Source organism: Mus musculus, chromosome 5 (genome assembly GCF_000001635.26).
Source record: "Mus musculus strain C57BL/6J chromosome 5, GRCm38.p6 C57BL/6J".
Taxonomy (NCBI): domain Eukaryota; kingdom Metazoa; phylum Chordata; class Mammalia; order Rodentia; family Muridae; genus Mus; species Mus musculus.
In genome coordinates, this window is record NC_000071.6 from 86,888,754 (window position 1) to 86,916,419 (window position 27,666).

Genomic DNA, 27,666 nt, shown 5'->3' on the forward strand with positions numbered 1-27,666 from the left:
ATCCTGGTTTTGGCTAAGAATGGCAGTGAGTTTTACAGGGTAGAAGTGGTAAAGGAAGAGTTGCTAGGAAGTAGGCAGATCAAATCTGAGAATACTTTGAAAAGTCCTTAATGGATCAGTGCTGGGCTAGGTTGTCTACCTGGATTCAAGCCAAATGTGCTGCATGTGTGGAGTCCCACTTAAAGAATATTTCTGCAGGAATGTGGGAATTCACAAAAGAATGATTATTGGCTAGGAGAAATGACTAAAAGAGGTCATAAGGATAACTAGAGGAAATTACCTCCCTTTAAGAGCTTTAAAAATGGTGTGTGTGTGTATGTGTGCGTGTGTGTGTATGCACACAAATTTGTATGTGTTTGGACTTACTACATCATTTTTCAGGAGAGTAGGGTAAATGTGAGATTACATAATCTTCTTACTGCATGTCATTCCAGGAATTGATCTTATGTGATCAGGGCTGGTGGAATGTGCCTCTATCAGCTTGTCTATCCTGCTCTCATGACATTTTTTATAATATATATTATATATAGTATAATAATTATTGATCTACTATGCATATTATAGATATAATTATATATAATTAGACATTTTATTTGATAATGATAGATTATGGATATGGTCATTATCTCTCATATTCTCTCTGTGAATGTAGGTCCATATATGTCATTCCTTTATATGTTATATGTGTGACTTTGAGAGAGCATTGTGTATATGTGAGTGTGTAGAAATGCACCTGAGTGCAGAAGGCAGAGTGTGCCCAGTGTCTTACCTGCTTTCTCATACTCTATCATATTCACTTGAGAAAGGGCATATCACTGAACCTGAACTTTGCCACTTCTCTAAGGCTACCTAAATCCTAAAGTATTTCTCCACCTGTCTTTATCTCCCACTCAGAACTTATGGCACAGTCATTTCTAATCAAGCTTTGTTTCTACACTTATGATGAAATTTTATCCCAGGTCTCATTCTGGAAGAGCAAGCACTGTTAACCACTCAGCCATTTAGAACTATCATTATAATTTCAAAACATTTATTTCTTTTAGAAATATTGAAGTCACAGCATAAATATAGAGGGCATAGGTAAAGTACATTCTGTTTTATAAAAAGGGACATGAATCACATACATACACACATCCTGCACTTGTGTGAGAATAACTTATTTAGAGTCTTTATTCTGTGTTATCAAACCATAAATTAAAATATTACATCTGTTCCCAAAAGCTAATTATAAAAAGGAAGGAATTTCATTATTCTTTGTCAAGGGTTGAATGGAAATAGAATTCATTTCATGAAATGAAAAATTGTCTTTAATCCTAAATTGTATTTTATGTGCATGCAGGCTTCCTTTGCATGTGTCTCTGCAGTACCAAGAGAGGCCAGAAGAAGGTGTAAGATCCCATAGTGACACTTGAGTTACTGCTGGTCCTGAATCATCACCATATGGGTGATAGGAATGGAATATGGGTTCTCTAGAAGAAGAGTTAGTTAGTAACTGCTGAGCCATCTCCCCAGCCCCAAGTCCAATATTCGTAGTTCCTTTAAGGAAGAGGTCATTGCTTATTGCTTATTGCACCACATGAGAGTCTGCAAAAGTACAAGTGTTCTAAAGACAAATGTAGGGTTACAGGTTTCACACTGCTCCAATCCTGAACATGTTACCTAGATATTCATCCTGTAAAGTCTGCAATAAATAAAGTTAAAGCTTGTTCAATACTTGCAAAACCATGTAGAAATTGTGGGCTTCTTACTCATGGTATATCCGCAAACAAACTATGAGTTATAAGTGGTGTGTTGTCTATATGTGTGTGTGTGTTTATATAAAGCCTGAACACATATGTATAATTATATCCTTATGCTTATGAATTTGTGAGTGGGTCTTACCTATGCCATGGCACAAATGTTCAGATGTCAAAGCACAGCTTTCAGTGTTAGTTTCCCTTCCACATTCTATGAGGCAGGCTATTTCTTGCTGAAGACCAGGCTAGTTGGCCTGAGAGCTTCAGGTAATTCTCATGTGTCTGTTTCACATCTCTTGGTTTTCTCATACTAGAGTTATAGACACTACTTGATATGGATTTTTTATGAGTTCCTCAAAAATCAAGGAGGAAGTCTTGCCTGACAAATAGTTGCACCATGGAGCCAGCTCTTCAGATGTAACATTCTTTGGTTTAACTTTGATGTTGCAGAAATGAATTTGTAAAATGTCTGTTGTTTCCGTTTCATGTTGATGGTGTTAATTTTACTGTGTTTCCCTTTCAATTTTATATTTGGCTGAAATACTACTAATTTCAAAAAGAATTATTAAATCTCTCGGAGAAAAAAAATATCTTCTGACTTAATAAGTAATTATTGAAATACTATCTTGTCACAGGATGAAGGACCCTAAATCATTGCCTCCCTTTCTGTGATGCACTGGAAAGGACCATGTGTCAGTCTTCCCCAGTTCAGCTACTCCCCTTTCTTCTTCCTTCCAGCTTTAGTCAACTTCTGGCAACAAAAGAGGCAACACTTTTTGAGGATGAACATCACAGTCAGCACACAGGCCAGCAGGAACCCAAGCACATCCAGAGAGTGGTATTGGACCCAGCTGAGGTCATGGGCTGCCACACGAAGATGCTTGGCTCCTTTGTGACGCATGACAAACTCAATCCAGAAGACTGCTCGGTCCAGGGGCTTCACTGGCTGATCATGGTGAATTCTTGATAACCGCATGGCATTCTCCTTATAGCTAAAGACACCAACATTGAACCAATTAATTTCTTAGTGCATATATGCTAAAGCCCATGATAGTTTCAAGGATAGTATCATGAGACTCTATCAATTCAGTAGTAGAGCACTAGGTGTGGTATGGATTTGATTGGTGTTTGCTTGAATGTTTGGATGTTGGATGGCATTTTCAAAGGAATTCTTTCCAAATAGGAAATGGGAAACAAATTTCAGGAAGTGAATTTTTTCAGTACAGAATATGTTCAGGAGGCGTTCTAAGCACTGCAAATGAGGTGGTTCATTGTCATTTGAAGATGATTGCATTGATGACCTTGAGATGAAAAGGTGTCAAACTTTGAAATTACAGTAAAATTAGTATTAAGGTTAAAAATTGGAAACTGAAGAGAAATGAATGGAATGGAGCGATTTGATAATTTGCCTAGAATTCTCAAGGGCTTGAACTTGAATGGTATGAAAACATCGTTGAATAAATACTCAACTATTATAAAAAATTAAATCCTTTCTTTACAACCTCAAGAGTTTATACTAAATCACATAAACTATGCTCTAAAGAAAAACACTTCACTTTCTCACTATTACACAGAAACTAGCAGAGCTGGTTGTGTAGAAGTATAGGGCCAACCACTGGTAACTGGTGTCTAGGAAGGAGAGAGTGAGTGGGGAAAAAGAGGTCAGCTAATATATGCATCCTGCCACTGTGTAGCAGGATCACTCTGTATAGAAAGTGAGTGACTGAATTACAAGTTATATATCCTATTGAAATTAGAGGACATTGGAAGGGGTGACTTTCAGCATTGATTAAAAATGTCATTCTAAATGTACAAAAAGCTGGAAATTGTAAGTATTCATATTTGGTAATTACATATAATATGTCTATATATGCATTTTTATGCATAATTATTTTACTTTGGGCAATAAGTGAAGATTATTTAAACAAAGAATAAGAGTTAAAAAATTTGAGCCATTGAATTTATATATGGTTTAGCTTCATGATTCTGTTTCTTGATTTGATTCCATTTGTGGAAATTGTGTCCTTTCATTTAGCAAGAGAAGAAAATTCTCAGCATCAAATTATACTAAACTAATTTCTCATGCAATAAGTCATGGGTGTAGTTTGCGGTCTTAATTGACACTTAAAGAGTTTTCCACAATGTTTCCTGTTGTTGTTTACACCATCAGACTAAAGATTAGAGGAAAGCTAGTATTACCTTTGAGAGAACCTATCTTGACTAGTAGTAATTTCACTAAAGCACAGTACTCACGAAGGGTCATTAGTGACTGTCTTCAGTGCAGTGTGCAAATCTGTACTAGACATTGTGAGAAAGTCCAGTCTAACAGCTGCTCCTTTGGCCTTCAAGTGCACAATATTGTCATATTGGTCTCCAAACAAAGGAATGCCAACCACTGGAATCCCATGGTAGATCGCCTCATAGATGCCATTGGTGCCACCATGAGTTATAAACGCTCTGGTTTTGGAATGACCTAGAAAGAGTAAAAATGAAGGGAAAGTATTAACCATAAGTCTGAGAAAGAAATTGAGAGGCAGAAAATAAAGGCAAGACTTGGTAAAATGTGCTCTAAATGACGATACCATAACTAAGTGATTTTACTGTTTCTATGTAGTTTTAGGGCGAGGAGCCCTCCAAGTCCATAGAACTCAAAGTGAAGGCCACATATAGGAAATAGGGTGTAGTAGAATGATTTTTTGCAATGAGCAAATAAGGCACAACTCCTCTCAAATGGAGCAAAGAGTAAGTGCAGTCTCAGGCTATGGTTCAGATGAATATGTTCTCCTAAAGAAACAGTGGAGTCTCTGCCCCTGGTGGATTTTGCCAAGCAGTAAGGTTTGTGTGCTCATGGTAAAGGAATTAGACTCAGCAGAGTTCATTACGTGAGGTATCATTTCTCTATGTGGAATTTTGAGGTGAACCTTGTAAATGAAGAGTCAGTTATGGAAGAATGCCATTTCACTTGGCATTTGAAATTACCCTACAGTAGGGGAAAGGGTAGATATAATCTTGTAGAAATAGGAGGTAGAGAGAAACATGAAGAAGTGACTTAACTATACCTGGAACTTAGTTACAGCAGAAATCAATATGGTTTCTCCCCATCTTGAAAGTTAACAGAATAGTTATTCAGTTCTTTTCAAACTATTATCAGGTTTATACCACATTTGTCATAAATGCATTAGTGCTGCTATTTACCTTCCCTACTGGCCTTTTCTCATGTTGCAGTTGTGTCCTGATGCTTACCTAGAAGGTCATTCTGGGGGATCCATTTGTACAGACGAGTGTTGGAGCCCAATGTCTCTGGCTTCTTGCCCTCAAATCTCCACAGAACCTGTTAAGGTGAAGCTAGATTTTAAAATTAATTTTAAGGCAGCAAACATTACTGCTCAGGTAAGGGATCATCATATCACAAGATCTGTATGATCTGACTGGTATATGTGCACACCTTTAGTACACATCTTTAAGGTAAAACTAGATTGTGGAAGGAAGCAGCTAAGTTTGACAGGGAGATCTAATTGAGGGCAGATAAAATGACAAATATTGACAAATCAGAAAGTTTTGAATGAATGAGTCAGAGATAGGATACACCTAACTCTCAGGAGAACAGCATAGGAAAGAGCTGTGCTGTTTTAAGACGGGAGATATTTAAATAAAGATGGAGAGGAGGGGAGGAGGTTTTAGAGAGGCATTTGGGGAGGGGTAATCATAATCAGAATATATTGCATTAAAAAAATCTCTTTTCAAAGAAGCAAAATAGAAAAGAAAAAATATGTAAATTAAAAAATGGAATTTGTATGATGATAACATGTTCATTTGTATTTGTATAAGAAGCTATTTAAAAGCAAAGCATGGATATATAAAGTAAATTGTAAGCCAGTGCAGTGAGTGTATTGCCGTGGAGTTGAGTTCCTTCAGTTGAGTGCAGGTCAACAGAAACAGCTGAAAACAGAGAATAAGAAGGAGCTAGAATGTGAGAACAAGATACCAAGTGAGTCTGAGGCCAAGCAGAGCAATTCAGTCAGAAGCCAAGAGAAGTCAGATTGAATCAGTCAGCTTGGTGAGGAGTTTGAGTCAGAACAGCTGAGTTCAACCAACCAGCCAGATTTCAGAAAGAACTAGAAAGGCTGAGCTTATTCAGCAGTAAGCCTCTGAGATGACAAATACAACTATCAAATAAACGATATTTTCTAATCTTTATTTTGTATTAGTAAGTGAATCATACTTGCGAAGGCCCAGTTTCTAGGTAGGTTGTCACATTTGTCCAAGATTACAAATGAACATGATCAGCCCTGGGCAGAGCTTGCACTCCAAAACCTCTCTAACATCCAGAATCAGCTTGACCCCAAGGAGCACAGACACAACTTTGCTTACAGGTGAGACATCCCCTACCCCAATACCTGACCTATCAGGGACTCCCATGGTGCCCAGTGGAGGCAGGTTTTATCTGCCCTGCACTGTCAGAGACACATCTTCCTTCTGGTCCACAACTTGGCAGGGGCAGAGCCATCGCTCTAGACCTTTCCCACACCCTAAGACACCTTGACTCAGGAGTGATGACCTAACCTGTGTCACAGGTGAAACAGCCATGCCCAATACCTGACCTAACTGGGAACCCTCCCACCCCCCGTGGGTCCCAGCAGAGGTGAACCCTATCTGCCCTACTCTGTCAGAGACACAATTTCCTTTGAGCCCAGCTGAGGGCAGATCTGGCACTCCAGACCCCCTCCCACATTCAGAGACAGCCTGACTCCAAGCAGTTCTGTCACAACAAAAGAAAGAAAGAAAGAAAGAAAGAAAAAAAGAAAGAAAGAAAGAGAGACAGAGAGACAGAGGGAGGGAGGGAGGGAGGGAGGAAGGAAGAAAGAAAGAAAGAAAGAAAATATAAAGGGCAAAAAGCTCCTAATCCAAAACATCCAGGAAACCTAGGACACAATGAAAAGACCAAACCAAAAAACAATAGCAATCAAAGAGACAGAAGATTCCCAATTCAAAGGGCAAGGAAACCTCTTCAACAAAATCATAGAACAAAACTTCTCTAACCTAAAAAAGAGATGGTCATAAATATACAAGAATCCTACAGAACACCAAATAGATTTCACCAGAAAAGAAAATCTTCTTGTCACATAATAATCAAAACATTAAATGCACAGAACAAAGAAATAATATTAAAAATGGTAAGGGAAAAAGGCCAAATAGCATATAAAGGCAGACCTATCAGAATTACACCAGACATCTAAATAGAGACTATGAAAGCTAGAAGATCCTAGGCAGATCTCATACAGACCCTCAGAGAACAGAAATCCCAGCTCAGGCTACTATACCCAACAAAACTCTCAATCACCATAGATAGAGAAACCAACATATTCCACGAAAAAATGAAATTTAAACAATATCTTTCCAATTATCCATCCCTACAGAGGATATTAGAAGGAAAAATCCAACACAAAGAGGGAAACTACACCCACAAATCCCAAGAAATTAATCATCTCACAACAAACTCAAAAGAAGACACTTATATAAACATAATACCATCACTAACAACAAAAATAACAGGAACCAACAATCATTGGTCTTTAATATCTCTCAACATCAATGAACTCAATTCCCCAATAAAAGACATAGGCTAACAAAGTGGATACATAAACAGGACCCAGCATTTTGTTGCCCACAGGAAGCACATATCAGTGACAAAGACAGACACTACCTCAGACTAAAAGGCTTGAAAAACAAATCTTTCCAAGCAAATGATCCTAAGACGCAAGCTGGAGTATGTAGCAGAATTTTCCTGTCCAATTACTTTAAATATTACTACAACAAGAAACCTGTGATTGGACAGGGAAAAGGGAGGTGGAGCAAAGAGTTTCAGAGATAGAGATGGAGGACACAGGAGGAAAAAGGAAGATGGAGCAGGAGGAAGATGATCCAGATTCTGTGTGGCTTTAAATAGCCACAGGTAACTAAAAATATCATAAAGGATAGACTAATTGGGATAACTTGTCTAATCTAGGTGGGCAGTTGGTATCAACTGGCTCTGAAATTATTGTGTGGACATCTTGTAAATTGAGAATTTACTGACATATAAATCTAACTATAAACTTCAAGAGTTTGACTTACTGGGTCCCTACAATGTAGGACCACTGACCAAAGGGGGTATATGACTGAGAAGGAACTAGTGGCTCTGAGGCAAGTGTATCAGGGCTGGGAAGACTGAGATTGGTTGCTGCATGCAGGTAGCCATTAAGTCAGTGGGGTTGGTGGGGCAGAGAGTAGATGGGTATAGCTTGGGAACTTGCTGTTCTTTTTATTATTTCCAGCAACAGCAGTAGCCATTCTAATATTCAATAAAATAGACCTTTTTTTTTTTTTTTACCAAAAATTATCAAAAGAGATGGGGAAGGACACTTCATACTAATCTATTCTGAACATTTATGCCCCAAATACTAGGGAACCCACGTTTGTAAAAGAAACATTACTAAAGCTCAGAGCATAAATTGATCTTCACCCAAAATTAGTGGGAGACTCCAACACCCCACTCTCACCAATGGACAGTTCATGGAAACAGAAACTAAGCAGACACAGTAAAACTAAAAGAAGTTATGAGCCAAATGGATTTAACAGATATCTACAGAACATTTCACCCTAAACAAAAGAATATACCTTCTTTTCAGCACCTCATGGTACCTTCTACAAAACTGACCATATAAATGATCACAAAATAAACCTCAACAGATGCTAGAAGATTGAAATCATCCTATGCAGCCTATCAGATTACCACAGACTAAGGCCCATCTTTAATAACAACAAAAACAACAGAAAGCCCACATACACATGGAAATTGAATACGTCTCTACTCAATGATAACTTGGTCAGGGAGGAAATAAAGAAAGAAATTAAAGAATTTCTAGAATTTAATGAAAATAAAGGGATAGCATACCCAAAACTATGGAACACATTGAAAGCAGTGCTAAGAGGAAAATTCATAGCACTGAGTAACTTCTTATAGAAATTGGAGAGATCCTACACTAGCAACTTAACAGAACATCTGAAAGCTCTAAACAGAAAGAAGGAAACACACACAAGAGTAGTAGATTGTAGGAAATAATCCAACTCAGAGCTGAAGTCAACCATTTAGAAACAAAGAGAACGATACAAAGAATCAACAAAACTAAGAGCTTGTTCTTTGAGAACATCAAGAAGATAGATAAACCCTTAGCCAAACTATCTAAAGGGCTCTGATCCAGTTTCAAAATTAACAAAATCAGAGAAGAAAAAGGAGACACAACAACAGAAACTGAAAAAAACAAACAAATATCAGATCCTATTACAAAAGCCTATATTCAACAAAACTGGAAAATCTAGATGAAATGGATCATTTTCTAGACAGATACCAGGTACCAAAGTTAAATCAAGACCAGGTAAACTATCTAAACTGTCTCAAAACCCCTAAGGGAACAGAAGCAGTCATTTAAAGTCTCACACACAGTCAAGGAAAGCCCTGGGCCAGATGGTTTTAGTGCAGAACTCTATCAGACCTCAAAGAAGATCTAATATCAAACTCCTCAAATTATTCCATAAAATAGAAACAGAAGGAACACTACCAAATTCTTTCTATGGAGCCACAGTTACACTGTTACCTAAACCACAAAAAGACCCAACAAAGAAGGAGAACTTCAGACCAATTTTCCTCATGAATATTGATGCAAAAATACTAAAAAATTCTTGCAAATGGAATCCAAGAACATATCAAATAGGTTTCATCCCAGGGATGCAGGGATGGCTCAATATATAAAAATCCATCAATGTAATCCACTATATAAACAAACTCAAAGAAAAAAACCCACACGATCACCTCATTAGATGCTGAAAAAAAATCTTTGACAAAAATCCAACACCCCTTCATGTTAAAAGTTTTGGAAAGATCAGGAATTCAATGCCCGCACCTAAACATAATAGAAGCAATATACAGCAAACCAACAGCCAACATCAAAATAAATGTAGAGAAACTTGAAGCAATCCTATTAAGATCAGGGACAAGGTAAGGCTGCCAACTCTCTCCTTGTCTATTCAGTATAGTACTCAGAGTTCTAGCCTGAGCGATTAGACAACAAAAGTAGGTCAAAGGGATAAAAATTGGAAAGGAAGAAGTCAAGATTAAACTATTTGTGGATACTTCAATTCCAGTTAAAAAAGGTAACAAAATAATCACAAGAGTAGGGAACTGGGTGAGAGAAGGGAGGAGGAAGGAAAAGGGGAACAGGATCAGGTATAGGAAGAGATAGGAGAGAAGTCCAGAGTGCCAGGAAAATGAATAGAAATAAGTAACAGTGGGGTACAGGAGTTTCAGAAACTTGTGGAACCACTAGATAGTCCCAGATGTCAGGGTTGTGAGAGTCTCCCAGGACCCACTGGGGATAACAACAGCTAAAATACCCAACAGCAGGCAGATAGAACCTGAAGAGACCACCTCTAGCAGATAGACATGGCACCAGTGGAGGGATGGGGCCATCCACCCTGCTAAAAAATTTTTAACCTAGAATTGTCCCTGTCTAAAGAAAATGCAGGGACAAAATTGGAGCAGAGTTGCAGGAAAGGCCATCCAGAGACCACCGCACCGTGAGACCCATTCTATCTGCAGGCACCAAACCCAGGCACTATTGCTGATGCCAAGATGTACTTGCAGACAGGAGCCTGGTCCAGAAAACTTTTGCTGACAGGTCCCTGATATAGCTATCTTTTGTAAGGTTATGCCAGTGCCTGGCAAATACAGAAGTGGATGCTCACAGTCAGCTATTGGATGAAACACAGGGCCCCCAATGGAGGAGCTAGAGAAAGTACCCAAGGAGCTAAAGGAGTCTCAACTATAGGAGGATCCTATAGGAGGATCAACAATATGAACTAACCAGTACTCCCCACAACTGTGTCTCCAGTTGCATATATATCAGAGGATGACTTGTTAAGCCATCAATGGGAGGAAAGGCCTTTGGTCTTGAGAAGATTATATGCCCCAGTAGATGGTAATGCCAGGGCCAGGAAGCAGGAGTTGGTGGGTTGGGGAGCAGGGCGGTGGGGGGGGGGGAGGGTATAGGGGACTTTCAGGATAGCACTTGAAATGTAAATGAAGAAAACATCTATTAAAAAAAGAATAGCCAATAAACTAGAATAGTACAATTCTCATTTTGAAGATAAGGGAACTAATTTTATTTATGTGTAAGTTAGGGAGTGTGTATATGTGTGTCTGTGTGTGTGTCTGTGTGCAAGTATGTACATATTCATGGGAAATGTGTATTGGTGCCAGAATTGATGCCAGAAGAGTGCTTTGGATCCCATGGCATGAAGCTATAGGCAGAAATGATCTGCCAGACATAGGGGCTCAGAACTAAGTTCAGGTCCTCTAGGTGAGAAACACATGCCCTAAAAGACAAGCCACTTGTCCTGTCATGCTACATACTCTGGTGGAGTCAGCTTAACAGGAGAAAGTTTGGAAGCTGGCCGTGAGGAAAAGAGTTTCAAGGAAACTCCCTCCTGGAGTCTATTGATCCCTCTAACCCATAAAATTAATTTTCCACTCCCGCGTTAGTCTGGCGTATGGATCCACGTGCCCTATAGTAAGCCTTACCCTATTATAAGTGCCTTTTAAGTTTGAATTCTGACATAGCTAAAGCCTCTCCCAGTGTTCCAAGATCCCAGATTACAGCAAGGAGTTTAACCTATTCAGTAACTAATTAAGCATTACAATAGACAGAGCCATTAACTCAGTTGTCTGCAGAAAGAGCCTGGAAATCTCACTGAGATAGAAATCTTTACTACAGGCTACGTTCCATGCCAAGAGCAAGTTGATATACTATCCTGATAAATGGGGAAATTTCCAGACAACAGAAGATTTTACAAGGGCTAGGAATTTAGGGGTCCGTGACACTACATTATTCGTGAGGTCTGTCAAGAGTTAAACCCCCCTGGTGCTATTAACACTAAAGTGTGAAATTCTTGCCTGGCATTAGGCTGATCCTAGGCAGGGCTGGTAATTTCTATTGTAAACATTTATCTAGTTCCTGAAAATTCCTTTCTTGCTTGTATCTGGTAAATTTCTGTGTACCTTGTCTTATTGTGATTTGTAGCTCCTGATAATTCACTGTATTATATAATAGTCTAATGCTCGACCAAACATTACATTCAGATTCAACACCTCTCCTGTGTGCATCTGTTTGTCAATTTAATCCTAAGCTTTGCCCACCTACTCTAGAGACCCGTTCTATGCAGACACAGGGGCCCAGAGGGTCTGTGGCACTGTCAGACAACTGCTTATTTTGAGAGATAGTTCATTGTTCCTGGGGCAATGCAGTACCTAGTTACAACTGAAAAGTGGTCTGAATACACTGAGGCTTCTCAGTTATCTTCTAAGGAAATAGAAGTAACAAAGCAGATTTTTGTACCTGCCTATAATACCTCCCTAACACGAAATTCACAAACACTTGCTAAGTGTTTCTCTTACTGATCCAATGTTAGGAAAGAGTTATTAATGAAAAATATCATCTACTATTTGACATTTATCCTCTGTAGCTCTGTGTCTTAAGTGACATCAGGGATGAACTAGAGCTATCAGGAAACTTTAGTTTCACACTGGAGGAATCTGCAAGCAGATGGAGAAGAGCATAGGACCATCTCACCTTCTGTGGAATCTGAGCAAGGCCTGCTGCAATCACATTGGCTCTTTCTTCTGTTATGCTACCCACCATGGACCCCAGGGAAAACACCACAACACCATGTTCTCCAGATGACTGGACAAAGTCTTCTATTTCCTATTAATGAAAAATCAGACCATTACAAAGAGCAGCAGCACCAAACAACTTGCACAAAACAAGACACCAACATTCATGGGAGGAAACTGAGGAATCTCAGAAGTGATCAGAATAGCAAGTCCTTTAAAACTCTTTGTATCCATATATAACATGTACACTTGTAACCAAGTATATATATTTATTTATCAACATGTCTAGTGATATCTAGGTTGCTTCCCTCTTTTGTAGCTACTGTTTTAATATTGGGTGAAAATAGCATAATTTAATGAACCTATAAAAGAAAATATTTAATTGGTTTGCTTCTAGTTTTAGGGTCTTAATATACTAACTTATTATTGGTTAGCAGTCATGCAGGCTACAGTTCTCCTAGTCATACAAATAGCCCTGGGTTATTTTCATCTTGAAAAACAAGTTTTTTAGACATTAAATCCAAAGTTCTCTTCCCTCCTTGTTCCTTTGGCTACTAAACATCTGCTTTCTCTTTCTATAACTTCAACTGGTGTACATAGTTTATATTAGATTTTCTTATTTTCTTTCTTTCTTTTATACTAGCTCAGTTAATTTAGTGTACTGTTATTAAAGTCATGCTATGCTTCTCTGTATCATAGATTTTAAAGGTTTGGATATTTCTTTGTATTTGTACACACACACACATACATAAACACACTATATATATGCATATATTTATGCATTTTTAAATATGCAATGTGTAGATATATGTATATAGATGTACATAAATAAACATGCAAACATGTAAATACATACATATATATGCATACATATATTCATATACATTCATCAACATTTCTAGTGATATATAAGTTGCTTCTCTCTTAGTTACTGTTCTTAGTATATAAGCATACATACATACATATATATATTTATTTATCAACATTTCTAGTGATATCTAGGTTGCTTCCCTCTTTTGTAGCTACTGTTTTAATATTGGGTGAAAATAGCATAATTTAATGAGCTTATAAAAGAAAATATTTAATTGGTTTGCTTCCAGTTTTAGGGGCTTAATATACTAACTTATTATTGGTTAGCAGTCAGGCAGGCATGTCAGTGGAATAAAAGACCATATCTCAACCTAATCCATATATTGCAGATAGAGAGAAAGAGACCAGGCACGACTTAGGCTTCTGAAACCTCAAAGTCCATCTCCAGTGATATATTTTCTCCAATAAAGCCACACCTAATCCTTCTTAAGTAGTTCACCAACTGGGAACCAAGCATTCAAATATGAACCTCTGGGGGCCCTTCTCATGCAAATGCCCCCTCTCCCTTGAGGAAGAGTGATGCTCTGATCATCCTTGCATTACTGTCTCATTGAGACCCTTCATTCAGTTGTTCTACATGCATGCTCAAGGGTGGAATTCATGGACCTGAAATCTATTTTTAATTTTCGTAGGAGTAGTCCATTCTCATGCACTTAATAAGTTCAAGAAATTTGTTTTTATTTTTCTTGGAGTATTAAATCAAGGTAAATTGTGTATTCACCCACTTAAATGATTATCAGTTCTTTATTTTGAAAATGCAACATAATTCTTTTAGCTCTTCTGAAATACACGACAAATTTTAAAGTGTAGATATTTTCCACTCCCGATGTACTTTGTCAAATAAGTATTGAATGGCACAGAAGTATGTGAGTATCTAATAGTATGAAGCAGTTGGTTTATAGGAACAACAATTCCCACCACAAAGAAGAAAAAGAATCAAAAGTCGTTGACTATGGTTGAAAATTTGTTTCTGTAACATCAATCCACTGGCCATTATTCCCAGTTATCATGCATAGACTTCCCTCTGGCCCCTCTTTTCTGTTTGCATTTCAGCAGCACTGGGCATGTTGGGTCAGCTCTCCCTATTGACCTCAGCCTCAGCACGCCTTTCATGCCCTCACTCTGTTCCTCTCCCTGTCTTTCCTGTTAGCATTGCCATTCCCTTACTGTAAAGACAATCTCCTGTAAACTCTGCTGGCCTGCATAAAACTTAGGAATCTTTTCTTTTCTTCTCTTCTCTTTTCTTTTTTTTCTTTTCTTTTTTTATTTCCTTTTTTTTCGTTTCTCTTCTCTTCCTTTCCTTTCCTTTCCTTTCCTTTCCTTTCCTTTCCTTTCCTTTCCTTTCCTTTCCTTTCCTTTCCTTTCCTTTCCTTTCCTTTCCTTTCCTCTCCTCTCCTCTCCTCTCCTCTCCTCTCCTCTCCTCTCCTCTCCTCTTTCTTTTTTCTTTTTTTTAAGAGTTCTCAATAACTATATATATCCCAACTATATTTTAAAACAGCCATGTCATCTTTTATGTAACATCATTATTGTATAACTAAAGGAGGATTCTTCAGAGACATCTCTTCCTAGAGTAGAAAAAAGTTTCACTTTCTTTGCATCATGAAGTGTTAGTGTGAGTTAAAATCATATCACATTCCTTTGTACCTCCAGGGTGCATGTACAGTTCATTTATAGACATTATCTAAGAGCAGTTTTAGAGATCAAGGAGATACTGAGCTTTGTTAAATGAGCAGAACTATGTGCCTTATTTTGTCCCATATCCTGACTCCTCTTTTATTGTCAGACAACTTGGCCTTCCCTCACTGTAACATTTCTTCTTCACAGTGAAACTTCAAAGTAGAACTGTTGGTGTTTCTAGGTAAGCCTGTGCACACTCTGTTTCCCTGTATGCTCTCTGTGTGCTTACCTCTGGGTTGTACTTGTTAGTTATCTGTGTGTTCTGCTTGAATCACTTATATTTTCTCTTTGCCGAGTAGGATTCTAACTGTCCCTGCCCTCGGATATCCACAGGGTTCATAAACGAAATGCAGACTCTTGTGATGGAACAGATATAGGCCTTTCTGCTGGCTGTTGTCTTTACCTAAATTTCTGTGATGTTCTGAGTTTGACACAAAGACTCTGAAGGAATACAATCTAATCACTCATGTTCGAAATGCAAGGCACCAGAAGCAAGAAAACGGGAATATATTTACCTTAGGCAGGGGCTTGGCAGGTCTGCAGTGGAGGCCACCAATAAAATCAAAATTTGGTAAGACAGGATGAGGAAATTCTAAATCCCAGTAGGTCCTAATGAGCCATATGTCTGCTTTGGCCATAGTCTCTGAGAGTGTCGTGGGTCTTCCTGAAGAGGAGTCAGAGCAATGAAGATATAAGATATAACAAAATATCAGGTGAATATGACTATGCCTTCTGGAAGCACTTTTGTTTATGCAGCCAGAGATGTTTACAAGTGTGGGACTTTGTGTGAAAAAAAATATATGTGTGTGTATGTTTATGTATGTATGTATGTATGTATGTATGTATGTATGTATGTATGTATATAGATGTGTTTGAATGTGTGTAGTATTTGAAAACAAATTTGTAATATATATGCTTCTCATATGTATGCTTAGAGATATATAAATTCATTGTATGAGTATCTGTGAAAAGTTACCACAATTGTAACCTTGTTAATTTATGATCAATAAGTATCAAGATATGTTCTTGAAATACAGTCAAATACCATTATTTAGGAATCGTAACTTAGGGAAACACTTTTCCCTTTAACTCTAGATGTAGTTTGTTCTATGTAGCAGCTAGAACCTTGATGTGTGCTCCTATAAATGAACTGAGAATTTTGTGCTGTCTGGTTTTGAGACAGTTGGATGCAGCCTAGAGTGGTTCCTCAGTGACTAATGAAGCTACAGTGGACCCTGAATGCTAGATCCTCTTCCTCCTCACCTCAACTGCAGAGATGGAAGGTGTGTGCACCCCAGCCCAGTGCAAACATTTAAGGGGATTCTGTTTCAGCATTTCATTGAGACAGTGTCTTACTATATTACCCTGGTTTCCCTCAGAGAGAAATTTTTATTATGCCTGAGTTCTTTGATTTTGCTCTTGATTCATGACTGATTGTTTAATAATTTGGTATGTATAGATGTGTTTACAGATAATATGGATACATGCCTTAAAATATGGAGAGAGACATGTATGTTCAGTAAAACACTAAGTAATACCCAATATGTCTACATTTCAAGATTCTATGTTTGAAACACAATTTCAACTGACTCCAATAAATCAATTAGATTCCCCCATGTTTTGCATTCACATATTTCCTCTGTATAGAGCAGAGATAGAATATTCACAGCTGTGCAGAAGTTTAGTAGGTTAAAGGGGAAGATCTTTTAAATCATAAATAAAAAAATAATTTATATAAAAAGTCCTCCTTTGATTGTAAATAGAAAGATGATAGATAGATATTTACCTATGCTAGAAGTATGTATAATCCTCAGTGTATTTTATAAGTCATGAAGACTTTGCCTTTGTTTAAAGCATATGTTTTAGAGGCTGGTGTAACACATTAGAAGGTAAAGGTATTCCATGCAAGCTAAAGACTTGAGTTCAATCTCTATACAAGCGTAAACACCTAAATTGATCCCAAGAACATACATAGAGGTAGAAATAAGAACTCTTCAAAGTTTAATCTGGCCTCTACATAAGCAACCCAGAGCACAATCCCCCTTTCCCATGACACAAGTGTGCATGTTCATACACATGATAATAATAGCAATGAATATAATAAAGTGGCAAAGATATTAATGACAATGAAGGCACCAGTCAGGTAAAAGTGTTGCTTTAAAACACGAGGAAAAATGTCTTGGGCCTATGTAATTTCTTAGAGAAATAATCATAGTTTTGTTATGTGAGTGTGTGCTGACAATTCATAGACAAGGTTTTGCAACTGACACTGGAATACAAAGTTCTTTACAATGCTTGAATTTGACAGCTAATTTTCTAGTTTTCCCATCATTTTATTTAGGAGAGACAAATCATTCCCCTGTCAGACCTGTTCTTAGACATTCACATTCAATGACACAGCAAATTGAGAATCCAGCAATCCCACCAGGGCACTGAACAGGGCACTTACCTAATACTTCAGTATAAAGCTGATTCCAGTTCTTCTCATTAAATGTTTGGAACCAAAAGTCAAAACACAGCATATAGATGACATTTCTCACCCTCTCCATGAAAGTCATCCTGTCACTCAATTCTGACATAACAACAGGCACATAGGAAGGAGGCAGTGGGAGTCCCCCACTGTACTTCTCATAAGTGGAGCCAGGAAAGAAGCGGAGACTGTACACAAGGGGGATCTTGAGAACCTCAGCCAGCAGATCACCGCAGGGTATGAAGGGATCTGCCAGGATCACATCAAACCTTGATTTTTGTAGCTTTGTCATGAGTTCTTTGTTAAAAACTACATCTTTACAGAGACTTTCAAAATATTTTGAATCTACCCAAACCATTTCTTGCAACATTAAGAAGTATCCCCAAAATGACTGCTTTGGCAGCTCATAAATATATTTCTTGAGTGATTCCCAGAAAATTTCCTCTAACTCAGATAAGGAGTATGATGTAGGATAAGTCTCGAATTCAATAGCAGATGTGTTGTCAACCTCATAAGATAAGGATGCTGAAGGTCTCAGAACCATCACTTCATGACCCTTCTTCAGAAGCTCGTCTAGGATTGTCTTCAAGTTGAGCCAATGGCTGAACTCCATTGGCCACACCAGCACCTTCCCACCAGTCCCAGATCCAAAGAAGCCACTCAGCTGGAGCAGGAGCAGGAGCAGGGCTGCTGTCATTTTCACAGGCATCTTGGTTAACTTCAGGCCTGCCTTCCAAAGGATGATTGCTCAGCTCTTACAGATATAGAAAGAGCAGTAATCAGTCAGTTAAAGTGTAACTTGTACACACCAAAGCAAATAGAAATGGGAGTCACAGCCTCTGGAGGGCAAATGCCAAAACCTGGATGCAGATGTGAAAGTGGGAAATGACTCTGGATTCTCAGTGATCTTGAATGTATACTGTATTTGGAGAACAGTGAAAAGTAAGATCTCTCTTTCTCCCTTCCTTTCACTCTCTCTTTCTCCTAATGGAGCTTCTTTGATAAAGAATCTGAAGTAAAGGCAAACTGTCCAGTCACATTTTTATAAATACCATAGGTCAGTGTTTTGTCATATGAATATTGGCAACACTGACCAGTTACCATACTACTTAGTGATTTTAAGTATATGGCTCAGAGGTCTATAGTGTAATCTCAGAATTAAACACACTGCACTTACGTTTAGAGCATATTATAATCTAGATGGAAGCCCCATTCTTTTAGTCTTCCCATTAGCTCCATCTCTACCCCATCAAGAACCTGCTTACTTGTAACTAGTCAGCCTAGCAAAAGTGAAGAGATAAGGAGACATTTGTGTTTTCCTCTTTGACTCTCAGACTATTGAAAGACTTTCCCCAGTAACTTTCTGCTAGGAGAAGAAATGTTTGATCTCTGGGGACACCCAGAGGAGGAATTTGTATCCAGGAGGGCAATTTACAAGTTAGGGCAGGCTAACATTTCTGGTGACTAGGAGCTAAGTTAATGGTGGGCAAGGTCCCATGCCATTCCTGGAAAGCTTAGCTATGCAGATGCCTTGTAAGAATCCCAAAGATGGAATTAAGGGTGACTGGCTCCTTTTGTCTCTCTTCCTAAAGTGATCACACTGAATATATTCTGCATTTCACTATTAATTTGGCTCTTTTATGGATTTATTGAGCTAGGTTTGTTTGTAAGTGACAGCTTACACTCCCCTATATTGTTTTTCCTGCAGTGACCATGCCTTAGTCATCTTTATATAGAACAAAGTAATACTTAGTAAATGGTTTTTGAATGAATCCAAAAATCTAGTTCTCTAATTCTGCTTACAAGTAGCATAAAATTCTAAATGTAAAAACGGGACTGTCCTCTGATATCATAGCTATTTTAGACAGAACTTGATAGTTCCATACTAGAAATGGGAAGAGTGTCTCAAGGCATAGTGTGATTTTTAAATATTGAGGACAGTGGTTATTTTAAAATTTCTTTTTAATTAAGAAAACCCAGGATTTTCTTTTCCATGTTTTGAACCTGATGGCTGTATAACATTAAAAAACAGTTCAATGTTAACTAAGTTATATAAAAACAATTTTCTTTGACAGAGAAGCTTCAGTATTTAAATGAACAATAATAAATAACCAAATAACATAGATCAGCTTATTCAGCTGCTTCAATGTATATTTTACATTCAACCTCTCAACACTAGGTCTATGAAGTATAATCTTCTTTAAAAGGACTATAACATTCACTAGAAAAATGTGTGATTCTTATTGTCCAAATGGTCACTGGGTAGATTCTGAAGTACTTGGCTCTTAGGAATTATCCCTTCTTTTGATTCAGAAGAGAAGCTGATGCCTGCTACCAATGTTGTGTCATAAATTTGTGCCAGACAGGATATACAATGTAGACGAGACCCTATTGCTATTTTCTAATACATGAACATTGTATGAAATAGACTCTTAATGACTTATACCCAAACATTAAAGCATCTCCCAACTGTCATCAGAGAACATTTTTGCAGTGGATAGTTATTGGCATAGAAACCCATAAATGTCCAAGGTGCAGAGCATAAGAAACACTAAGCCATAAATGGGACATGTATATCACATGGTATCCTTCCAAGCCTCGGGTCATTTCTTTAGAAAGCGTGTAAGAGACAGAGGTGGTGGATAACTACAAGCAAGCTCTTTCTTTCATATTCTACAGTCTCTGTTGAGGATTTGTCTTTTGCTATGTATGTAATGCTATATACTAGCATCCCAAGGTTGCCCCCAGACATGAGAGAATCGGCACGTAGGCCCATATAACCATGTAACCTTGTTATTCAAGTTATTACTATTTGGTGAATAAAGATACCTCCATCCTATAGCTGGACAAAAGAGAGATAGGTGGAATTTTTAGTTCCCAGGTTTGAAGGAAGAGAGAAGATGGAGAAAAGAGCAGATATCATGGAGTAAGTCAGTCATCAAAACATGGCCAAGAGGAATGGATAAGTGAAGTTAAGAACATCCCAGATGGATCATGGTGAGATATCTCAGGGTTATGGATAGGGAAGTAGATGCTAATAGCTTAGATGGTAGCTATCTGCCCAGCTTTAGAGGTTATTAAGGCTTATTATAAACATGAATGTTGCTTGTATTTTAGCTGGGAACTGAATGATCAAAGGCAGGGTAAAAACTTGATTGAGATTAAATATTTACTACTGCATCATCTGCACATATCTACTCCTAGGGACTGTGACAGCATGTAAAATCCCCATACAAGTACAAGATGGAGAAAATCTCAGAATGGAGAGAACAAGTGACCACAGAGTTCCAGCCCTAGCTGGGGAGCGATTAGCAATTGGTATTGCTGGGAGAAGGAGAGTCAGATTTTTTTTTTTGTTTTAAAAATATTACCTGTAGCAACTCTATCCTACTCTTGTGCAAGGCCACATATTCATGGTATATGGGTAGTACACATTGAACATGGTTGATATGAAAAAAAAAAACACACACACACACACACAATGTTCAGTCCCTAGGGAATGGAGATGGATCTGGGAGAAGTTGGCTGAAGAGTTAAATATAATCAAACCATATTATGCAAATTCCCCAACTCAGTGCTGAAGAGAGGACTCAGTGGGTAAGAGCACTGGCTGAATTTCCAGAGAATAGAAATTCAATTCCCTACATGTATGGTCACTCTAGTTCAGACCTCATGGGCACCAGAGATACATGTGGTGTAGAGACATATTATATATAAAATACTCAATATATAAATATATACACACACATATATATAAAATTTGTCACACACATATATATGTATATATATGTATATATGAGTGTGTGTGTGTGTGTGCGCATATACATACACACATAGCATACAATTATTTATTTTATTTTTATTTTATTGTTTTTGAGACAGGAATTTTATGTATAGTTCTGGCTATCCTGAAACTTCCTTGGTAGGCCAGGCTGGCTTGGGACTCAGAGAGCTCTACCTCTGGAGTGCTGGGATTAAAGGTATATGCCACCGTGCCTGGTTGCTGTTTTATTTTATTTGTATTTTTTACATAAAAATTTTAAAAAAGAAGTTTAAGTTAGCCAGATAAGATGACACTCATCTTTGATACCAGCACTCAGGAGGCAGATGCAAGTAGATCTCTATGAGTTCAAGGCTAGCCTGGCTTACAGTGAGAGTTTGAAAACAGCTAGAGCACTAATGAGATTCTATTTCCAATATATAAGTCAACAAACACAAAGATGTACAAGTGAAATAAAAGAAAGAGAGAAATAAACAAGTTTTATTTCAAACCCTGAGTCTGGAGTGTTGACTCAACAGTCAACAGACAAGAGCACTGTCTGTCTTTCCATAGGACTCAGTTAGATTCCCAGGATTCATAGACATCTATAACTCCAGTTCAAGGGTATCCTGTGCCATATTCTATGTACCAAGCATGCATATAGTACACACACACACACACACACACACAGGTTGTGAGAACATTAATAAGATTTAAAAATTGGTATCTCAAATATAATTCTGTGCAAGTAGCTAGCCCTGGAGGACTAGGATCTCTTATGAAGGCATTTGTTTAGAATAGAAACTACAGTATGGAAATGATACTTGCAATATACCTTTAAATTCCAGATAAGTGGAGCCTTGAATCACACACTAATTAAGGCAGAAAGAGGGTGTTTAAAGTGAACCTTGGAATGGATCTATCAGCAGGAACTCATTTGATCTCAGAGAAGGTGAACTTTGGTTTCAGCTCAGGACTGTTTTATATCCAAGTCTTGGCAAAAGCCAGAGCCTGCTTCTGTTGTAACTTAAGTTACTCCCTTTGAAAAAAATATTCTGTTGACTTTTCGTTGCAGAGTTCTTGTTTGGCCAGTGTTGCCTTTATAGCAAGGTCCTGTACCTGGCATTTTGGAATAATCTGTTTCTAAATTCACAGAATTCTTGGCCAGCTTCAGCTATCTTTCTTATTTTGTCATCATAAAGGTTATCTACATCATGTGATCATGTCAAGTCAGGATCATGAGATAGAATACTTGTTTGTTTGTTTGTTGTTTTTAATAAAAGCAATTTGTCAGCATGCAGAAACCACACTGTGTCTAGAATCTTTCTTCCAGTTTCTAGAATAGCACTATCACACTGTCTGAATTAGCTAGGATATCAGATTAGAACAGATCTGATTTTATATTGAGAATTGTATCCTACCCATGAACATCTCAAAATGTACACCAGGATTATAGAACTAGATTTATGGGTTCATAAAAAAAGTTCCCCAAGTATAACATTGCTTTAAAGAGTGAAATCGTAAAGATGACTAAGGCATGGTATCTGTCCAGGAGAAACTTAATATAGTGAGATGTAAGCTGTCAGTGAAGGAGCAAATGAGGGTTCTAACCACTCACTATGCCATTTGGTGTTTTATTTCTGATGTACAGGAATCTGGGATTTTTACCAACATGAACAGAATTGAAATACATTGGCTACATAAGAGCAGTAACTGTTATAACTGGCATATAAAGTTGGAGTTGAGTGAGGTCTGAGTTCTGTAAAATAGCCAGAAACAATGACTTTCCTTATACAGATGGAAAAGTGAGTCTATTTCAAAAGTGTGACATATGAACATAATTATTTATGAGTAGTAAAAGGAAAAAAAAAGCAAGTAAGGAAGAAAAACAGTCCACCAAATGAAGTCAGAGCAGGCCTGGAATGTGTAAAGGTAAGTGATAGTTAGACGTGTTTTGCAAAGGCTTTATGCCTATGCAAAGTTTGTGAACCACAGTTCAGCTCAGTAATTGTTGTTAGGGAGAGTTCCTTTTGTCATCGGACTCTGAGCCAAATCCTTATTTAGCTTTCTTTTTTTTTTTCTTTCCATTTTTTATTAGGTATTTAGCTCATTTCCATTTCCAATGCTATACCAAAAGTCCCCCATACCCACCCACCCCCACTCCCCTACCCGCCCACTCCCCCTTTTTGGCCCTGGCGTTCCCCTGTTCTGGGGCATATAAAGTTTGCGTGTCCAATGGGCCTCTCTTTCCAGTGATGGCCGACTAGGCCATCTTTTGATACATATGCAGCTAGAGTCAAGAGCTCCGGGGTACTGGTTAGTTCATAATGTTGATCCACCTATAGGGTTGCAGATCCCTTTACCTCCTTGGGTACTTTCTCTAGCTCCTCCATTGGGAGCCCTGTGATCCATCCATTAGCTGACTGTGAGCATCCACTTCTGTGTTTGCTAGGCCCCGGCATAGTCTCACAAGAGACAGCTACATCTGGGTCCTTTCGATAAAATCTTGCTAGTGTATGCAATGGTGTCAGCGTTTGGATGCTGATTATGGGGTGGATCCCTGGATATGGCAGTCTCTACATGGTCCATCCTTTCATCTCAGCTCCAAACTTTGTCTCTGTAACTCCTTCCAAGGGTGTTTTGTTCCCACTTCTAAGGAGGGGCATAGTGTCCACACTTCAGTCTTGATTTTTCTTGAGTTTCATGTGTTTAGGAAATTGTATCTTATATCTTGGGTATCCTAGGTTTTGGGCTAATATCCACTTATCAGTGAGTACATATTGTGTGAGTTCCTTTGTGAATGTGTTACCTCACTCAGGATGATGCCCTCCAGGTCCATCCATTTGGCTAGGAATTTCATAAATTCATTCTTTTTAATAGCTGAGTAGTACTCCATTGTGTAGATGTACCACATTTTCTGTATCCATTCCTCTGTTGAGGGGCATCTGGGTTCTTTCCAGCTTCTGGCTATTATAAATAAGGCTGCTATGAACATAGTGGAGCATGTGTCCTTCTTACCAGTTGGGGCATCTTCTGGATATATGCCCAGGAGAGGTATTGCTGGATCCTCCGGTAGTACTATGTCCAATTTTCTGAGGAACTGCCAGACGGATTTCCAGAGTGGTTGTACAAGCCTGCAATCCCACCAACAATGGAGGAGTGTTGCTCTTTCTCCACATCCTCGCCAGTATCTGCTGTCATCTGAATTTTTGATCTTAGACATTCTGACTGGTGTGAGGTGGAATCTCAGGGTTGTTTTGATTTGCATTTCCCTGATGATTAAGGATGTTGAACATTTTTTCAGGTGCTTCTCTGCCATTCGGTATTCCTCAGGTGAGAATTCTTTGTTCAGTTCTGAGCCCCATTTTTTAATGGGGTTATTTGATTTTCTGAAGTCCACCTTCTTGAGTTCTTTATATATGTTGGATATTAGTCCCCTATCTGATTTAGGATAGGTAAAGATCCTTTCCCAATCTGTTGGTGGTCTCTTTGTCTTATTGACGGTGTCTTTTGCCTTGCAGAAACTTTGGAGTTTCATTAGGTCCCATTTGTCAATTCTCGATCTTACAGCACAAGCCATTGCTGTTCTGTTCAGGAATTTTTCCCCTGTGCCCATATCTTCAAGGCTTTTCCCCACTTTCTCCTATATTAGTTTCAGTGTCTCTGGTTTTATGTGAAGTTCTTTGATCCATTTAGATTTGACCTTAGTACAAGGAGATAAGTATGGATCGATTCGCATTCTTCTACATGATAACAACCAGTTGTGCCACCACCAATTGTTGAAAATGCTGTCTTTCTTCCACTGGATGGTTTTAGCTCCCTTGTCAAAGATCAAGTGACCATAGGTGTGTGGGTTCATTTCTGGGTCTTCAATTCTATTCCATTGGTCTACTTGTCTGTTTCTATACCAGTACCATGCAGTTTTTACCACAATTGCTCTGTAGTAAAGCTTTAGGTCAGGCATGGTGATTCCACCAGAGGTTCTTTTATCCTTGAGAAGAGTTTTTGCTATCCTAGGTTTTTTTGTTATTCCAGATGAATTTGCAAATTGCTCCTTCTAATTCGTTGAAGAATTGAGTTGGAATTTTGATGGGGATTGCATTGAATCTGTAGATTGCTTTTGGCAAGATAGCCATTTTTACAATGTTGATCCTGCCAATCCATGAGCATGGGAGATCTTTCCATCTTCTGAGATCTTCTTTAATTTCTTTCTTCAGAGACTTGAAGTTTTTATCATACAGATCTTTCACTTCCTTAGTTAGAGTCACGCCGAGGTATTTTATATTATTTGTGACTATTGAGAAGGGTGTTGTTTCCCTAATTTCTTTCTCAGCCTGTTTATTCTTTGTGTAGAGAAAGGCCATTGACTTGTTTGAGTTAATTTTATATCCAGCTACTTCACCGAAGCTGTTTATCAGGTTTAGGAGTTCTCTGGTGGAATTTTTAGGGTCACTTATATATACTATCATATCATCTGCAAAAAGTGATATTTTGATTTCCTCCTTTCCAATTTGTATCCCCTTGATCTCTTTTTGTTGTCGAATTGCTCTGGCTAATACTTCAAGTACTATGTTGAAAAGGTAGGGAGAAAGTGGGCAGCCTTGCCTAGTCCCTGATTTTAGTGGGATTACTTCCAGCTTCTCTCCATTTACTTTGATGTTGGCTACTGGTTTGCTATAGATTGCTTTTATCATGTTTAGGTATGGGCCTTGAATTCCTGATCTTTCCAGAACTTTTATCATGAATGGGTGTTGGATCTTGTCAAATGCTTTTTCTGCATCTAACGAGATGATCATGTGGTTTTTGTCTTTGAGTTTGTTTATATAGTGGATTACATTGATGGATTTTCGTATATTAAACCATCCCTGCATCCCTGGAATAAAACCTACTTGGTCAGGATGGATGATTGCTTTAATGTGTTCTTGGATTCGGTTAGCGAGAATTTTATTGAGGATTTTTGCATCGATATTCATAAGAGAAATTGGTCTGAAGTTCTCTATCTTTGTTGGGTCTTTCTGTGGTTTAGGTATCAGAGTAATAGTGGCTTCATAAAATGAGTTGGGTAGAGTACCTTCTACTTCTATCTTGTGAAAAAGTTTGTGCAGAACTGGAATTAGATCTTCTTTGAAGGTCTGATAGAACTCTGCACTAAACCCGTCTGGTCCTGGGCTTTTTTTTGGCTGGGAGACTATTTATAACTGCTTCTATTTCTTTAGGGGATATGGGACTGTTTAGAAGGTCAACTTGATCCTGGTTCAACTTTGGTACCTGGTATCTGTCCAGAAATTTGTCCATTTCGTCCAGGTTTTCTAGTTTTGTTGAGTATAGCCTTTTGTAGAAGGATCTGATGGTGTTTTGGATTTCTTCAGGATCTGTTGTTATGTCTCCCTTTTCATTTCTGATTTTGTTAATTAGGATTTTGTCTCTGTGCCCTCTAGTGAGTCTAACTAAGGGTTTATCTATCTTGTTGATTTTCTCAAAGAACCAACTCCTCGTTTGGTTAATTCTTTGAATAGTTCTTCTTGTTTCCACTTGGTTGATTTCACCCCTGAGTTTGATTATTTCCTGCCGTCTACTCCTCTTGCGTGAATTTGCTTCCTTTTTTTCTAGAGCTTTTAGATGTGTTGTCAAGCTGCTAGTATGTGCTCTCTCCCGTTTCTTCTTGGAGGCACTCAGAGCTATGAGTTTCCCTCTTAGAAATGCTTTCATTGTGTCCCAAAGGTTTGGGTACGTTGTGGCTTTATTTTCATTAAACTCTAAAAAGTCTTTAATTTCTTTCTTTATTCCTTCCTTGACCAAGGTATCATTGAGAAGAGTGTTGTTCAGTTTCCACGTGAGTGTTGGCTTTCTGTTATTTTTTTTGTTATTGAAGATCAGCCTTAGTGCATGGTGATCTGATAGGATACATGGAACAATTTCAATATTTTTGAATCTGTTGAGGCCTGTTTTGTGACCTATTATGTGGTCAATTTTGGAGAAGGTACCATGAGGTGCTGAGAAGAAGGTATATTCTTTTGTTTTAGGATAAAATGTTCTGTAGATATCTGTCAGATCCATTTGTTTCATCACTTCTGTTAGTTTCAGTGTGTCCCTGTTTAGTTTCTGTTTCCATGATCTGTCCATTGGTGAAAGTGGTTTGTTGAAGTCTCCCACTATTATTGTGTGAGGTGCAATGTGTGCTTTGAGCTTTACTAAAGTTTCTTTAATGAATGTGGCTGCCCTTGTATTTGGAGCATAGATATTCAAAAATATGGAATGCTTCACGAATTTGCGTGTCATCCTTGCGCAGGGGCCATGCTAATCTTCTCTGTATCGTTCCAATTTTAGTATATGTGCTGCCGAAGCGAGCACCTTATTTAGCTTTCTTGTTCAATCCAGGACCCATCTACTAGGGATGATCCTGTCCACAGTAGGCTAAGCCCCCCTCTCCCAACCCCGAACCAGCAAC

At 38.2% G+C, this 27,666-nt stretch overlaps 1 protein-coding gene and 1 non-coding gene across 2 annotated transcripts; both read right to left on the reverse strand.

The window, feature by feature from the left end:
- Positions 1-1,016: 1,016 nt before the first annotated feature.
- Ugt2b34 (UDP glucuronosyltransferase 2 family, polypeptide B34) lies at positions 1,017-18,184 on the reverse strand. The gene is made up of 6 exons (NM_153598.2): positions 17,438-18,184; positions 15,504-15,652; positions 12,401-12,532; positions 4,980-5,067; positions 3,990-4,209; positions 1,017-2,728 (listed from the first exon to the last, which is right to left on the reverse strand). The coding sequence occupies exons 1-6, from the start codon at positions 18,165-18,167 to the stop codon at positions 2,449-2,451; spliced, it is 1,599 nt and encodes a 532-aa protein (NP_705826.1). The 5' UTR covers positions 18,168-18,184; the 3' UTR covers positions 1,017-2,448.
- A 9,278-nt stretch (positions 18,185-27,462) lies between these two features.
- On the reverse strand, positions 27,463-27,569 carry Gm25211. Its single transcript, XR_003956129.1, has one exon. It is a non-coding gene; the product is annotated as a U6 spliceosomal RNA (small nuclear RNA).
- Positions 27,570-27,666: the final 97 nt, after the last annotated feature.